The sequence below is a fragment of the Branchiostoma belcheri genome, unplaced genomic scaffold (assembly GCF_001625305.1).
Source record: "Branchiostoma belcheri isolate BF01 breed outbred unplaced genomic scaffold, Haploidv18h27 scaffold83, whole genome shotgun sequence".
Classification (NCBI taxonomy): Eukaryota; Metazoa; Chordata; class Leptocardii; order Amphioxiformes; family Branchiostomatidae; genus Branchiostoma; species Branchiostoma belcheri.
In genome coordinates this window covers 38,922-56,263 of record NW_017804498.1, presented here as the reverse complement: position 1 = coordinate 56,263, position 17,342 = coordinate 38,922, and the positions used below count along the sequence as shown (strand labels likewise).

The 17,342-nt window shown below is 42.8% G+C and overlaps 1 protein-coding gene and 1 pseudogene across 3 annotated transcripts; one reads left to right on the top strand and one right to left on the bottom strand.

Moving 5' to 3' along the window:
- Positions 1-1,067, top strand: part of LOC109486793 — a 2,389-nt pseudogene extending 1,322 nt beyond the window's left edge.
- A 108-nt stretch (positions 1,068-1,175) lies between these two features.
- On the bottom strand, positions 1,176-16,654 carry LOC109486791 (PHD and RING finger domain-containing protein 1-like). Of its 3 annotated transcripts, none has more exons than XM_019790680.1 (16): positions 16,544-16,654; positions 13,812-13,963; positions 13,217-13,411; positions 12,794-12,939; positions 12,586-12,669; positions 11,850-11,977; positions 10,513-10,592; positions 9,879-10,021; positions 9,244-9,451; positions 8,841-8,984; positions 8,316-8,424; positions 7,770-7,898; positions 7,192-7,340; positions 3,361-6,593; positions 2,805-2,936; positions 1,176-2,389 (listed from the first exon to the last, which is right to left on the bottom strand). In XM_019790680.1, the coding sequence occupies exons 2-16, from the start codon at positions 13,939-13,941 to the stop codon at positions 2,231-2,233; spliced, it is 5,169 nt and encodes a 1,722-aa protein (XP_019646239.1). In that variant the 5' UTR covers positions 13,942-13,963; positions 16,544-16,654; the 3' UTR covers positions 1,176-2,230. The 3 variants fall into 3 exon arrangements, with proteins under 3 accessions (XP_019646239.1, XP_019646241.1, XP_019646240.1); XM_019790682.1 differs by having other exon boundaries at positions 2,805-2,933; XM_019790681.1 differs by lacking the exon at positions 16,544-16,654 and adding an exon at positions 15,636-15,654.
- Positions 16,655-17,342: the final 688 nt, after the last annotated feature.

Below are 17,342 nucleotides of genomic sequence, written 5' to 3'. Positions count from 1 at the left end.
AACTGGAGGCCATGAAGAAAACGATAGCACAAGAGCAGGAGGAAAGGTCGACGAGGTTGAACGAGGGGTTGGACTCGTTGTCGAGCGTGTTTAACATGATGTGTGACTTTGTGGAGGAGCTGCACTCCGGAGAAATGACAAACGGAGCGGAGTCCACAGTCTCCAGAACTGTCATCTCAATGGCTCTGGAAGCAGAGGTACGGAAGGACTGGATGCTGGGAGAAATGGCGAGGATACAGTCACTCTTCGGCGGGCATGTGGCCAAACTGATTGAGAGGATGGAGCAGAGGGAACAGCAGTTACACGACGACCTCTGCAGGATGTCACAGGAAGGTCAACAAGAAGTCAAAGGTCATGAGGCAAACAAGAGGTCAGAGGGCAACCATAAGAATGAGAAAGATGACAAAGAAGATGTTAACAAAACGCCCCCAGGCTTGCCTCTCGCTGATGTAGGGGTAGAGGACACTGAGGTAGCAGTTGAGGCTGAGGACAACACTCTCACAGACAGCCCTGGGGCAGAGACTAGTTCTCCTTCCCAGGGAGAACAGTCAGAAAACAAAAATAGAAGAGTGGCAAAAGGCTGGTCCAGCTTTACAGGACGTTTTGGGAAGATGTTTCAGTATCAGAGCAACTAGTGCCAAATTTCTGTTGTTCCAAGATTGTTGGAGTAAATCTTTTGATTCAAAATGGACCAATGGTTACATAGAACATTGGATCTCAGGGCCATGTTTGGGCAATAACATTGTGTGATTAGCACTGCATGCGAGTGACATGAAATAGTTCACCGCAGATCAATTTTTTTCTTCTCATCTGCACCATTTCTGCAAGTCGCAAGCCATATTAGTAGCCATGTCTTAATTACTGGAATGACATAAGTACTCTTTATTTTAACATGTGCACTGCCTTCATACAGTACTCTTGTAGGCCACATATGCAGACAACACACTGATACTTCTGTTTAGCAGAAGACGACAAAAAATTACGTGTCCTACCTCTGTGCTCATTTCATCAAATAAACAAATGTGGAATCAAGAATTGAATGTCCATTTTGTATTAAGTTGACTGTCTCTTCTTTGATGTAGGTTGGAGAGAAAAGTTTACTAACACTAAAATTAACAGTAATAGTGTTAAGAAATCACACTTCACAGAGTTGTTTTGAAGATAGTTTATACTAGAATGCTGAAATTGGTACAAACATACATTCCAAGTTGAATTCCTCTACATTCTGTAGTATTGTTCAATCCAATTCTAACTTCACTGTCAACAAGTGTGCATACAGACCAGTTCTGTGTGTTCTATACTGTTAAAAATTTTTTGAACTTCCTGCTTGGCAATGAAGACATTGTCATGATTAGAATTTCTTGACTTCATTCCTTCTGCACTGCAATACTGACAGATCACATAGTTTTATGGGAGGGGTAAAATGGTAATCTACACTATATTTCTGCTTTGTATTCTGCAAGAATTCATTGAAAGAACTTGGACAATTCTATGTAACAAGATTTTTACAGTTTTAAACAAGTGTTACAATCATTCCCCCTTAAATTCTGTGTTATCACTATAAGGTGGCATGTCATCATGTCTTCTTCATCCTCTTGTGATGCTCAAGTGAAAACTAAACATTAGCAACAAGAAAAATGGTTACCTGTCTCTAATAATTTACTCCATCATGACTTCATGATGGCTTCAAACTGTCACACTGTTCTTCAGTTCAAGTGTTTGACCAAACCCTCCAAAAAGAACTGCCCTCAGTCTGACCCTCTTCTCTCCCACATGCATGAAATGCTGCAACTTTCTTGTACATCAAAATCATGTGGCAGACTGTAATACTATGTACTGTACCTCAAAAAGACTTTACAGTTTCTCTACAAAAAAACCTACAAGGCTATTTTCTATTCAACTATGCATGGGTAACACTGATTCACTCTAGAAAAACATATTGAAACGGAACACAGACGTCACATGATGTAGAGTAAAACCTCTCTCTGCGTCTGAAATATATGTTGGAAGGTGACCCAACGTTGCAGGGAATTTCAGTTTTCTAGAGATGTGGAGTCCCGGGATTTGGTATTGCCGCACACAACCGGTGTCATCTGTGTCTATGTACATATACGTGCCCATGGATGACAAAGTCTCTCAACCTGTTTCAGCGGTCCAGGTGACTTTGTAGGAGTCGAAAACGACCATGTAAATGTAATTAATGTCTTTGTGAAGGTCTGAGTTCATCAGATCACTTCCTAGCCTGCCTATACCAGGGCTGGGACTGGCTGGAACTCGAACCCTTCTTTTTTGCGAGGTATTTCTCCATCGCGCGGTATTTTTCCACGTACTGGCGCACCAGCCGGCGAATCTTCACCGGATCAATCTTGCCTGTTTTTGTGTGACAGACCTAGGGATGGGAAACATAAGATAATGTTGGATTGTCAGGAGAAGATACTTTACTCTTGTTAACCAGTAAATCCTACCATACTGCCCAACAAGTTTACAGATAGTGGTAGAGCATAGAAGAAGTGAAAAACAAAGTTACCACAGAGACACCTGACCTAGTTATTGCTTTAAATGTCAATCAATATGTTTATATATACATGTATAACAGAGATGTGGCAAAGGTTCTACTAGTAAATGAACCTGTGCAACACCTGATAAATGAAAAAAAAGGCTGTCTTTTGAGACTTTATGGGCTACATCAGGGTACGACAGGCATTTTCCCCTAGAATTCATCATTCATTTATTGAAATCATGTACATGTAGGGGTTACAAAGGATCTTGTGATGACAATGATTCCAGGAAGAATTCCAGCTCACCTGTATGACTGACTTCTTGAGGATCTCCTTGTACTGCTGCTTGTCGACCTTCTTGGCCTGGTAGAACGGCTTGAGGGCGAGCTTCACCTCCTCGGCTACCCGCTCTTGACGATTCAGCTTCTCCAACATCTGCTGTGGACAGGGAGTCATCAGAACAGGCTTTCATACAACAACAGGCTTCATTAGGAGGGGGGGGGGAGAAGGTGCATGGAGTTTTCTTAACTAGATTTCCTGCCATAGATAGGTAGAAATCAAAGGTATCTAGATTTATAAAGACTACAACAGACATCTGAGTAAGCCTTGTATGACATGTTTCAGCATGTTGCAGTTTTAAATGTTGACAAACTTTAGTGAACTGAAGCAGCCATCTTATTACTAATTCTCCATTGGTTATAGGGCTAGGCAGCAGGGAGAAGGTTAAAATTGTACATGTAATAACATGTAACATGCATGTACATTCTTAACCCTCTACCATTTCTATCCCCCCCCCCCACATAGTTCCTAGCCTTTACCGGTGTCTTATCTACACGACATGTAATGTTTAGCCTGGACTTACCTTCTCCTTAATATCCATCTCCACAGCTGAGGACTCGATGTTCTCGTCTATATCATCTCTCCCAGACTCCTCCACGTCCCTCATTTCCACGTCTTCTGGAGAGGTGGCCTCGATCGTCACGGTATGCTGCCCCCCTCCCGCTCCTGCTGGGGCTGGACCTGAAGGTAGACCTGCGTTTGGCTTCTGTGCCGTCAGGACCCCCAGGACGGTGAGGAGGGACTGGGGGAGGGTCAGCTGTGGTTTGATCTCCGGCGGCCTGAGGGGCTCCAACACGGGAAGGTTGCTTCTCTCTCCGCTGGTCCTGGACATCTTCTCCACACGAGGGTCGTCCCTGGAGCTGCTGTTACTGTTGGACAGCTGGTCTGCCCCTCGGTGATCCTTGTCCATTCCTCCGGGAACTAGGAATCTTGACAAGGTAGCGGAGTCACCTTCGTCACTGTCTTCATCCTTACTGCCTGGCTGCGACTGGTCTCCGTTTTTCTGTTTGGAGTACTCGGGTGTCCGAGGTCCCTCTCTTTCCACGCGGGACCTGTGGTCCCTGTCCATACCGCCGGGAGACAGGAAACTGGAGAACGGAAGGATGTCCTCATCTTGTTCCGCGTTGGAGACTTTCCGTACGGTTGACTGTAGACGGGGCTTGCCCACTTTTCTCAGTTCCTCCATGAGTGTTCCCGTCTTCACCTTTTCGGTTTTCTCCTTCTTCTGATCATCTTTGGCTTTCCTGTAGTCATGGTCACCGTAATTGTACAGCTTCTCATTTTTCTCTGCAATCTTCTCTGCCAATGTTCTACTGTCTGATTTTGGAGGTTCACCCAGCCTTTCTTCCCTTTTGTATTCTGGAGATTTTTCCTTGGGCTTTTTGTACTCCTGAGGAGAGCCTTCTTTAGACCTTCTCTGCTCCCTCCCTTTTCCACTGCTACGTTCTTTTGACCTTCTATCACTATCTTCATGTTTTCTTTCTCTCTTCTTTTCCTCCTTCTTTCTATCTCTGGACGATCCTCTGGACCAGTCAGACTTGTCGCTATCATTCTTTTCTCTTCTACTTTCCTTGTGGTGCTTTCTCCTTTCTCTGTCTTCCTTGCTTTTACTCTTGGAGGATGTAGCAGAAGAGTGCTGACTGCGCATGCGGGACCTGTCCTTGGATTTTGACCTACGTGTTCTTTCTGGGGAGGCTTCCTCTTCGCTTGACAGACTTAGCGAGCTGGAACTATCCTGCCGATGTCTCCTGTAACTTCTGTGTGATCTGTCTGCCCTCCCCTCCCCTTCCTGCTCAAGGGAGCTAGACCTGTCCGCCCTGAAACTCTCATCTCTTCTCTTCTCCCGTTCTCTTGATTGCCGGCGAGAGCTTGACCGCTTTGCTTTCATCCTTTTCCTACGACTGCTACTCACAGACACGTCTTCTGACGAGTCGGGAGCATCTGATTTACGCTTCCTGGACTGCTCCCCAGCTTCTTTTCTCTTCTCCCTATCCCTTTTCTTTTCCTTTGTGCGTTCCTTTTGGTGCCCTTCTGCTGTTGAGTCTCTTCTTCTTTTCTTCCCCTTAGACGACGAGGACTTGTCTCTTGTCTTCTCCTTCTCTCGGCTGGTAGGCACCGTTTGTCGTATCTTGGGAATCTTGGGTAGGTCCATGATGTTTGGCAGTGGTCTGATGTCCAGTGTGTCTTCATCTGAGGAATCCCACCCTTCTTGGCTTGTTGGCCTCTCGGTGTGTGTCACGCGAGACGTGAAATAAGACACGTTCTTATCAGTTTCAGTAGTTGTTTCTGCCCTTCCAGCCTCTGTAGGTGCTAATTCATCTTTACTCTCACTTCTTCTTTCCACGGGCTGAGATTGTCTTTCCCCTGCCTCGTTCTCTGCATTTTCCACGTCGTGTAGTTCTAGGTTCACATCACCCGAGTCTAGCACCAGAACATCCTCATACAGAGCTTCCCCTCTAGAATCTGCCTCTGATGGCTTTTCCTGTTGGTTTACACTCTCACCTTCTGATGACTCCTTGTCAGGAGACAGGCCCGAAAACATGTCTAATACTGCCTTACTGGCTTTAGATGTGCTGGCAGGCTTTTTGCTCTCCGTCTGCTGGGCTGACGTGTTGTCGGGAGTCTCTACAGCTGCAGTATTGGGAATTTCCATGGTTACAGGGCTAGTGGCAAATGTCTCCGGGCTTTTCTGCAGAGGAAATTCATCCAGCTCCTCCTCAAATTGGAAGTCCTCGATGCTCTCTTCTCCTCCGGTCATTTCTTCCTCCTCCCTGCTTTCCTCACCCAGGGTTGGCTCATCGTCGTCTTCTTCCCTGTCCAGCTGTGGGGACAGGTTGTCCAAATCGATATGCAGGCTGTCCACCCCGGGGCTGTTTGTCCCCACCTGTTCCAAATCCAACCCACCCGTGTCCACAGCCACATCACTGCTGTCCTCCACCTCCCAGGGTTCTTTAGAGGTGCCGGCAAGGTCGTTGTTGTTTGTTTCGGAGTCAGGCGACGGGTTTGTCTGGTCGTCATCCTCGTCCTCGGGCGTGGGACTGAAGGGGTTGTACTCCACAGACCCACTGCCCTCCTCTCCATGGACAGGTGAGGCCGTAGGGGAGAACGGGTTATACTCCTGCTCGGCACCAGAGCTGTGCGAGGACGTGTTCAGCTTCTCAACACTCTCCTGTGGCTCTTCTCCGTCAGGCAAGTCAGTTCTAACGGAGCCCTGCACTGGACTCGTTTCTGTGTGCGGCAAAGATGATTTGATGTTTATCTGTATGGGTTTCCATTGTTTATGCGAGAAGAGCCTACTACCGCTTTCCTCTGTTGAACTGTTTGACTCATCTTTCGAATCTTGCCGGGGGTTAATAGAGTCCGTGCTCTCAGATTTATTTTTAGGAGGCTGTTCCTCCTCCTCGTCATCACTGGGGCTTCTGTTTGGCTTGCTGCCAAGGCAACTGGTTGTTAGGGAGGCGGCTCCTTGGTTACCCCATGGATGCTGCCCACCCTGAGATGACCCCAGGTTGCTAGTTGATGACCCAGAAGTGACGGTTGATGTACTGAAGCCTCTGCCTCCCTGCTGGGAACCTTGGCTGTTGTGACCGGACGATGACGTTCCTGCAGAGCTCTGGGGATGTGTGCTGGACTCCTGGGGAGATCCAAGAGCCGTCTGGTTGGATGGGACGCCGTTAGTCACCCTGTTGGGTCTGTGCTCCCCCCTGGGTACAACCCGGACAGTCCCTCTGTGGCTGCCGCTGGTGCCATTTGTATCTGTCATACCAAGGACAAGAAAGGACAGTCAAAACCATGTACATACACGGTAGCAACTTTCCATAAACTGTTGTGTGTTTACTGTACGTATTCCAAGTACACACATCTGCTGGAACAAAAGTATGCTCATGACCGGTCAAGGCTGGACTAACGAAAACTACTATATCCCAGTACAAATACCACCAGGAAACAAATACAGTTACTGGTGTCATAAATAAATTGGGGTGTGGGGAAGAGTAGGGAGGTCTACGAGTGGGGTGTGGGGAAGAGTAGAGGGGTCTACCAGTGGGGTGTGGGGAGGAGTATGTCAGCAAATGTACTGCGCCTGCACGAAACCTAGATCTTTCGTTGGCTGTTGGCTTAACACTGCATCAGAATTTTCTTAGTTGCAGATGGTAGCTTTTCTGACACAACATTTGAAAACTACAGGGGGGATGTCTGCTAAATGCCTGAATACAACCTTACATGACACGTTCTGCCCGAGAGCTTTGCCCAATACATTACAGGTTTTGCTAAGGTGCAGTATGTTCTGCCGATATGCTGAGTTAATGTATTACAAGGTCAGCTATCTGTTAGCCCAGGTGTGGAAGCCCCTGACCTGTCCTGCCGTAGGAGAGAGTGCCATCCCTGTTGATCCTGACATCACTGCTGGGCAGGTGTAGCTGCTCCTGCTCGGCAAAGATGGAGCCCAGGACGTCCAGGGTCGCGTCGGAGGTCGCGTGGGTCGGCGAGGAGGAGGCCAGCTCGCTGTGGGAACAGTTTGGTCATTGTACAAGACAGGAATATAATCACACAGGCCACTCTTGCTAATATCTCATGCTGTAGCTACTCCAGAAGTCTTCAAGCTAACCCTGGTACACATATACAAGGCTCTTCATTTTCTCAGTGTGTTTTGGCACCAAATTTACATTGCTTACAGGGTTATGCAGCAGAGAGAAGGTTAAACTTAAAGACAGCAAATATTTACTTGGTTTTCCATCCTTTTCCATAACAATGACTAGAATCCCTGGTCTGGTCTGTCTTCAATACACTTCACTCACACTATCTGGTTTATTGTCTGTTGTTCCCCGTCAAAAAAAGGTTAGATATGCGTGCACACTGATGCTGAGGCTTGATGTTAGCCCACTATTTGCCTCTATCCTGTGGGTTGACTTCTATTTTAACACTGCTGCTCACCTTGCTATTCCAATGGGCACAGCCCTACGGACAGGTCGGTGGGACCTGAGCGCAGACTTGGACAGCGTGTGAGCGCGCCTGTACCGGCTGGTCACGGGGACAGCTGCTGTCTCAGGAAAGGTTTCCTCACTGCAGGTAACAGCAAAATAAATCACAAGGTTTAATGGCTCTACAGACACTGTTACAACACTGAGCAGTTTCAATCATTACAAAAATTTGTTGTCTATTGATCAAACACATGGAATTTGGATATCCTCCTTCTTACGATGTATGTGGTTGTATGTGATAAGTCACCCAAGTTGGAATGGTACTGTACAATTCTAAACGTTAGACCAGGTCAAAATACCTGAGAGTATACTACTAAACAAATAAAACTTGAAATTGATTATGAGTGATTTTTTAAAGACTTTCCTATAGCAGCAAAAAGCATCACTCTAGTCAAAAGCTCCAGTGAGAAGCTCTGAGAAAAGTACTATATGATATCCTATGTAACCTGATGAAAACAAGGGGATGTAGTTTATCTATAAAAGCTTGATTCTTCAATACCCGTCTTCGAAGCAGTGCAGACCATCGGGATCCCCAAACACCATGAGAGGCTTCTGTACAAAGTCTGCTTTTCTGTCACTGGCCTTCTTCACTGATGGAACTGAGCTTCCTGTAATACAACATGCACCAGCATGAGAGTAAAACTAAGACAGAAAGCTAAAGGAATTTAGAACAGGCTTGAAGAAAGAGCTTACAGATGCTTTGAGCTTACAATGCCAATGTTTTTCCCACTTGAAACTAAGATAGAGAGCTAGACATAATATTAGAAAAGCCTTGAAGGCAATTTGAACGAAGATATGGTTTGAGCTGTTACCTTCAGGTACAACTTCCAATGAAGACAATTAAACTTGGAAAAGGAAACATTTTCCCCACTTGAAACTAAGACAGAGAGCTAAACATAATAATTTAAAAAAGCCTTGAAGGGACGCAGACAGAAAGAAAGAAGCTACAAATGGTTTGAGCTGTTACCTTCAAGTACAACTTCCAATGAAGACAATTGGACTTGATATGAAAACACACAGGTACCTGGTATGGGCTTGCCCAGTGAAAGCCTCTCTGCCAGTCTTGACTTGACAGTTGAGGGAGTTTCCTTCTTAACTGACACTCTCTTAACCTTCCTCGTCTTCTTTCTCCTCTTCTTCTTTCTCCTCCTTCTCTTAACTGTTGTTCCTAGATAGTCAAATAAGGAAGCTTCATATGATACTACAGATAATCGTAATTGACTGCACCCAAAATAAGTCTCCAAGGTCAGAGATTGGAAATAAACTTTACAGAGGCACCATCTTCAGGCTGAAATTGGTAATGCAGCGTTGATTGAAGCATGAATGTTTTAGGAAGACCAATCAAGAAGTGTACTTTTTAGCTGTCCCCAAATTAACCTTTTCTATGAGCCCCATTTCCCACTAACTGTTGTTAAAGTAAAACGTACCAGTTGTGGTAGTCGTCTTCTTCGTCCCCCTCTTCCTGGTGGTTGTTGTGGACCGTGACCGCGTGGTTTTACGCCGGGTGGTCCCGCGCCGCCTCCCCCTCCCCCGCCCCCGGCCGCGGGACGTAGACCTGGACGTGCTGCGGCCGCGGGCTGAGCTGGAGCGCCCTCGGCCTCTGCCTCGGCGGGACACTGACCGAGACGCTGACGGCTGGAAAAATCAATCATGTGAGTCATCTCTGTTTTTGTTTGCATCAATTACTGGCAGGCATATTCAAATTATTGGTAGGCACATGCAAATTACTGGTAGGTATATTCAAATTATTGGTAGGCATATGCAAATTATTGGCAGGCATATGCAAATTATTGGTAGGCAAATCACATAACCGCCAAACACTTTTTGCCTACAACTGGTTGTGATGGCATGGCATATCATTACAATAAACTACACTTGTTTGGACGACAGAAAAAAAATAAGTTGATAATAAAAATAAACGGACCCTTGTAATTAATAACGATGAAATTACTTGCTGAAGTAGTGAATAGTCTTCTGGGTTTATTTTGATTGTAACTTGAAAGTTTTACAAGTTAACACTTGATGTGATTGGTTGTTTGAAGACTGTTAACACCATGGTTACCTGCGCCCTTGACCGGGCAGCTCGGACACGGCTCACCCGTGCGCGTACTCGTTCACTCGCCATGGTGCGAGCGATAGCGCGGCGAACAGGCAACACGGGCAGCAGGGTGACTTGTGGTGCCTCCTCCTCTTCACGGGAACTCTCTGAGTAAACAGTTTAAAGTTAAAAATTAATACAAATTTGGGAGAAATAGAAAGCATTTCATGCCTGTCGTGGCTATTTTGACTACCGGTAAATGAAAATTATTTTCATTCAGTAAATTTAAAGTACAGACAGAAATCTTGTAAGTTAGTGTTTCAGGGCTCGAAATTTACTTTTGGTAATATGTCCAGACCAAAAAATTGGGTGCACGGCTCCAATTTTGGGTGCACCAAGGTGCACATGCACCCAGTATTTCAAGCCTGTGTTTGTATGCAAGGCATTTTTTGGTCAGCTTGAGTCAGTGTACAATAACTTGTGTATCTACATACCAATGAAACAGGGATCCTCAAGTTCAACAGTTTTCTAAAGCATCATGACATGTTCATATTAGATACATGTAGTTCATAATAGAGATATGATAAAGAGAGTAGAAGCTTGAAGTTTTTAACCAGACTTATATGATAGTCTGTGTAGAAATGAGACTAAATCTTACCAGCAGGGGCACACTGTGGACAGAACCATTCCTCAATAGGGACAGCATCCAGAGGGGGAGTAAGGCACTCCATGTGGTATCTGAAAAACAAAAGAGCAAAGGCTACATTTACCCAGCCCAAAATTAGCTGGCTGTGAGCTGGCTCACATTGCAAGTCACTAAATAAATTCAATCTACATGTAAACAGAGAATGTAGTTAACAGATACAGAAAAGCAACTTTTGTAGTTAGTACAATAAAAAATGTGTCACAGCTTTACATAACAGGATGAAGATCAGATGGTTTGTAATTAAAACAATGACAACCTGTAAATTAATGTCACTAGTGACTACTGTGGACATTTGTGGCATTCTAGAGATTCCCAGAAGAGGTAACTGTGTTTATGACGTTCTAAAGAACATGACTGACAAAGAGCGGTGTCAATCTCATCATTCTTACTTAATAATACATGTAGCTGTGGTGTGTCACAATTAAAAAATAGCATTGCCATGTACTACTCAACAATGATGTCGCAATGTATTAGTACTATTACTTAACAATGTTTTTACCAGGTTAAACCAAGGACACAAGCTGTCACAAGAACAGATCAACCAAACCCTTCTTGATACATGTAGCTTGCTCTGCTTCTTTTGTAGACATTTGAAGTATTTTACAGATCCTCATAAAAGGTAACTCAACTGGAATCTTTCCGTGTTCTATAGAACATGCTTGTTATACATGTACTAGACTGACAATGGACCTATACCATTATTACGTCACAGTTTGTTTACATATGTACCTGTTCTAAAGAACATTCTAGAGCGGTCAGTTAAAGAATTAAGATCATTTCAAAGTTTTCAAAGTAAGGTATGTCTGATTTTTGCTGCGTCTAGTTGTGTTGACACAGCATTACATGCCGTAATGGGTGATTTAGTTGTGACATTAGACGAAAGTAGCACTGTATTAAAAGCCTTATATTAGGCTAATGCTACACAAACACACACCGCGCTACGTACCCCTGTACAATATAAACGTTGATTGACCGGCATTCATTGCGGTAAACAAACTGTGACGTAATAATGGTATAGGTCCATTGTGCTGTGATTGTTTTACTTATCAATGCTTGAGCAGCATCCCACATGTACATAAACAATGGCATTGCCATATGGCATGACATTTTCCAAGCCCGTTTAATTAGACCGCCGGCTGGGAATATAAATCTGCATGTTGCCACATGTTACTTAATCACAATGGTGTTTCTTTGTATTGCCATGACTCTGAGTACATGGCTCAGAGGCATCTTGCAGACACAGGTGTTGTAGATGGAGAGATCTCCTTCACCGGTGTGCTGTTCCTTACCCTGCATCACAGCTGTCACACAGCAGCATCCTGTCCTCGTTGGTGGGCTGTCTGCACACCTGACAGTACGTGTTGTCTTCCTCCTCCTCCTCCACATCCGCAAACTGGTTCACATCACTCACCTTCAGCTGGAAAAAAACAACAAGAGGAGTCCATCAAGAAAGTTCATCTGTGTTGGTAGTAACATGTTACAACTTTTGTTCCAACACAAAGAAGTTCTCTCACTTACTGAGCAAGACCTGAGTGACTGATCAAAAGCTCCAGGTGAAAGAACTTCTTTGTGTTGGATCAAAAGTTTTAACTTAAAACAATAGGAGTCTAGTTTTATACCTTCACCAAGAATGTTTAATGTTTTCTGTAGCGTTTGTGTGTATTTGTCTGTGTCAACATGGAAACTACTGAAGGCTTAGATGGATTGTCTCGATATTTGATATGTCGTTAGGTCTTGATGAGACCTGGAAATGGTTAGATTTTGAGCCTCCAAGTGGCTTGTTATGGTACTGCAGCAGAAGTTCCAGTTTTGATATTCCGTGATCTGGCCACTAATTTTGCATGGTAGATAGCTCTCGTGCTCAAAAAGAAATGACATTCTATTCTTTAACACCCTTGAAGTTCAAGTTGTACAACAATTAAGATGGTTGGAGTTATGGTTGGAGTTCAAATTCTTGTTCAAATATCTGTACGCATGCCAGGAGATGTCTTATGAATGTAACTGTGTCTGGCTGGATCTTCTTACCTTTTTGATGACCTTGCCTCCCAACTTGGCTCGAACTAGAATTGTGTTAAACTGCTGACGGTCTACAGGGCAGGAATTTATATTCTGAAAAAAAAATTTGGGGAATTAAGACATTTGTTTAATGGCAAATCTTTATCATTTCTAATTAATTCTACAAGAGTTAGAGATTATTTTTACAAGAGTTCGAGATGCCAATGCCAGTATATACCTTAGACCACTCCAGAATACAGTCGATACAGAAGTTGTGTTGACAGGCAGCAGGGGTTCCGACCTCCTGCAGTTCAAACTCATTCAGACAGATGGGGCAGCTTTCCTCTTCCTCATCAACTGCATCCTTGGGTGCATTTGCCTTCCCTGTACAAAAAAAAAAACAATTGTTAAAAAATAAACTACCTGCATTGTTGATAGCTCAAGAAGCAAATAGTTTTGTCATCCTTCTCTCTTTCAAAATCTTTAGTTGGGGCTATGCTATGCTAGCCAGTGCTACCTTGGGGGCAAAAAATGTTGAAGGAATCTTTCATCTATATGGCCTGTATGTTTCTATCTCCTCTTCAGATCTAGCTTTGTCTTTCAGCAAAGTTGTCTGAACTTTCCTGGCAAGATACGCCCAAGTTTCTGTCACCCTGATTACCATTCACTGTCTCCACTTCTTGTCCATCCTCCTCAGTTTGTTCATCTTCCTCCTCTTCTTCCTCTTCACTGTCACTTCCTTCCTCCTCCTCCCCACTGTCTTCTTCATCATCAAGACTGTCATCATCATCATCATCCTCATCACTTTCTTCTTCTTCACCGCTTTCAGAACCTGACTCATCTTCCTCCATGTCTTCTGTACAGGTAAAATACAGTGATAAACTCTTAGGACAGACTTTTACTGCCTTTCTTGAGTATGGATTTTTTTCGTCATGAACATATTTAAATGAAAAGCTGGTTTATACAGTATATAGTCTTAAATGAAGTGCACATCCAGTGGTAGAAATAGTTTTTTTTCAGTGTTCTGCAATACTGCCCAATAGTGCAGAATTTTGTTCTGCAATTCGGAAATACTTTCTGCAAATGTTGAATTTTCTTCTGCAGTATTGAAAATGTCTAAGCAAAATGCAGATTGCAGGTGGGCATTTCTAACACTGACATCTCTCAACAAAAAAAGCCATAATAAAGTCTCACTATCTTTCTTAGCTGGTTCAAGACATCTCTTCTCAATCTGTACGAGCTTAAAGAAATCTCACCATCGTCTTCAAAGTCTACCGCTCCATCTGACTCTCCCTCTGAGACGTCGTCTGTAAGAATGTTCTGCCGGCCTGCCTTCCTCTTGCCATGGCTGGGGAACTCCTCCTCTGAACTGTCCTGGTCACCCATCTCTGTTACGCAACTTTACAACCTGTACAGGAACAGATCAAAATTTTCAGCTTTGAGAAATCATCACTCCTACAAACATATAACCTGACAGTATCATTATTTTCACAATCATAGCTAAACTACATCAAGCTTCTAGCAGCCCTTCCACTCTCAGGGAAGAGATAAAATCAGCCCAACAGTGACAGATTACATGTAACATAGGCTAACAGTATCATAATGTATCAGCCACTTTTCTCCATGTCTTTTTGCATCTTCTTATGATTATGAATATCATATTGAGAATGACCCATAACAGGGATCTGTAGCCTACATACAGACAAGTAGGACTTGCATTGCCAGACTGTCACTATAACAAAATCTTACATGTACATTCAGCATTACATGGAACACAGATATTCTGGGACAACTGATAAAATCATCATCTTTTCTATTTATGGTTTTACCGCATCAATCCTAGTATGACTTCCAACTTGAACCACTTCTTGTGAATCACAATAAACACAGACTGAAATCATTTCATAAAGCAGCTGTACAACGGTTCTCCACTAAAACTAGCATGAGGATCTAATAACAAATGATAAATGACCTTCCAACTTAAGACTAAAAACAAAACAAAATTCCTATTGTGCAAAATTGTTATCACAGCTGTTAAGGGTTTGATCAAGATAATAGTTCTACGTGATGTGTGTGAAAGTGTGAATGTGTGTGTGTGAAAACGGAAATGGCACTTAACACTAAAACAGTCACACAACAATGTTTTTTTTTTCTGTCAAAATTGGTACATTGTATAATCTTCAGCCTTACGTTACAGAGCATTCTTTATGTTACACTATATTTTCCCTATCTTTACACATATACATCTCCCCCTTTCATCAACATCCTGGTCTATCCCAAAGTGTTTTATATCTAATCCCTTTATAGCCAAGGGCCAGGAATGTACATAACGGTATTACATGTAACCCAGCAATTGTTAGAGGTACAATTGAATTACATGTTTCAAATGTCAACTGCTACACTGTATCGTGTATGCAAGTAAATAACTCTCATGAATACTTACTAACTTACTAAAACTTCATACACTACATCATCTATTAGTATTACTAACATTACATGTAACAATGTCTATGATTCAAACAAGTATGGTAATGACTATCTAACAGACTATTGTTAAATTCATACCAATCGATTCACTTGACAATTGATTTTACAATCAATACTTCAGTTCCTTTGTATTCCTGAGCTTCCATTGATTGGCATTTAGTATCTAGTAGACTACAATACCAAAGAGACATAAAGACGAGACTGGTCAGAATACATTTTGGATATTTCTCACCTATGTTTGACATAAATGTACATTTCCTTTGGACAGGAATGTTAGCATCATGGTTGGGAGAGATTTTGGGAGAGATATTGACTGTGGGTGAGTAGAAAAGAAAGTGTATACAAACCAGATACAAACTGTAATACACAACAATGCCTGACTTGGAAGAAACTACTAGTACTAACAGGTTTTATATGGCGTCCAATATTTTTTTGCACCAACACTTGATATTTTTTTTTGCTGGTGGTCTTAGAAGTTAGAGTTGTTGTATATTGATTGCTTAAGCCTGGCAATAGAACTAGACTTTTCCTGCTCTTGTCGTATTGGATATGGATGAACCAATATTGTGTCCACAGCATACTAATCCTTGAACCTTGGCTTCAGTAAGTTCCAGGAAAACATCCTGCATCGGGCTTGTACACATACTAAACAAAAATGCAAAAATTTACATGCTGAAGATAACTTTCGAATAAAAAAAAACTCTTACTCAGAAACATGACTCAATACTAAGTCATTCACATATTGGTACTGCCATTGAGATCTTATAATTATACTAGAGTAATGCCTTTTGAAGCATAAATATTATCAGTTGTGCAAATTACCATACAAGTAAGTACACATCCAAACGTTGGCACGCAGGCACCAGCTAATAGTAAACTCCTGGAAGGCATATAAATATTCAGCAATAATTAAAACGTGCACCTAGCTGTTGGGCGTTCCTGTCAAAATGTTGCAAAACGTTAGAATGTTAGAACTTAGATTTAAGTTCAAGGTTAAGTTCAATTCAAGCATGGATCCCTTTCAAATTATTGCAGAAATAACTGGATATACTCCGGGAATTAGAAATACAAGCGAACTAACAGATTGGTATGTGAGGTTATCAATTTTAGGCACCATGAAGAATCATGGGAAAGAGAACGCGGTCTAGCTTTGTGTCAAATTTACAACACTGCAGGAGGCATGGGAGATGTTGAAAACACAGCTAGCTGTTTCAATAGTTCGTTGTTATTGCTAGAAATCACAGAAAAGGTCGTCTTCGTCGTCTCAAGTTCTCTAAAGATGTGCAACTTTTACTTTCAGCTGTCTCCAAGTTGATTGCTGAAAATGCGGCGTCGGACTCGGAGCCCATCCTCAAACATGGCATCTCCGCACAGCCGGACTTTGTTGACAAATTCCGTGCAATTTGCTCCCGCGCCACACACACAGCTCAACTTGTGGCGTTCAAAATAACACAGGTGGTGCCGAGAAGCGTTAGCAAAACACAGAATGTGTAAAACTTACCGTTGTGAGGCTAAATTCACGTGTTTCTGTGTGGATTTGTAGGAAGAAATCGACCAAAGCGGCACAGCTCCACCATTTTGAGCCACCTGAGCAGAGAGGGTTCCCACAATGCACCGGAATTCCGGTCATGACCCCAGACGACCCCGTATGTAGTCATAACATTACCTGATGATTTGTAAAGGTGGACTTTTCTTTGCTGTATGGCATAGAAGTGAGCAATAAAGCATAACCTTGAAAACAATATAGAGATAAAGTTGATGGGCAAACCTCAAAAATGTTTCATTCCCATTAGTATGCCCATGGAGGTAAACATTTTTACGAAGTTGTTTAACCATCAACATTACATCAATTCTATGATCATCATTAAACAAACTTACTGACAGACTTACTGACAAACTTTAATACTGGAAAACGTTTGAAAGCTCATGCGATCAATCAGATGAATGACAAAGACTATGAGTTTATAATATGTAAATGAGGCTTCGTTCATTCTTTGCTTCAAAATAATGTTAATCTAGGAATAGATGGAGAAGGTGAAGGTGAAGTGAAGGAATAGATATAAACAGTTCACTCAAAACAAATTGACAGCAATTTAAAGTCCTTAGGAATATGTCCCACCTGGTCTTAAGTTTTCAAGGAATAGTGACATCATCATACGATTGCTCATACATGCATGTGTACCAAGGAAATCTAATTTTTTAAAAATCTAACGTTAACATTAGATTGTCAACCTGCTCAAAATGATGCCCAGGGCCCCAACCTGGCAGGCGCAGTATTTTGGGTATGTGAATGGTGTTAT

Excerpts from the sequence above, each read along its gene's own strand:
- LOC109486791 (XM_019790680.1), bottom strand. The coding sequence starts at position 13,941 with ATGGGTGACCAGGACAGTTCAGAGGAGGAGTTCCCCAGCCATGGCAAG. Across the intron at positions 13,412-13,811 it reads GGTAGACTTTGAAGACGATG|AAGACATGGAGGAAGATGAG; the intron begins GTGAGATTTCTT and ends TTACCTGTACAG. Across the intron at positions 10,593-11,849 it reads TGTGACAGCTGTGATGCAGG|ATACCACATGGAGTGCCTTA; the intron begins GTAAGGAACAGC and ends TTTGTTTTTCAG.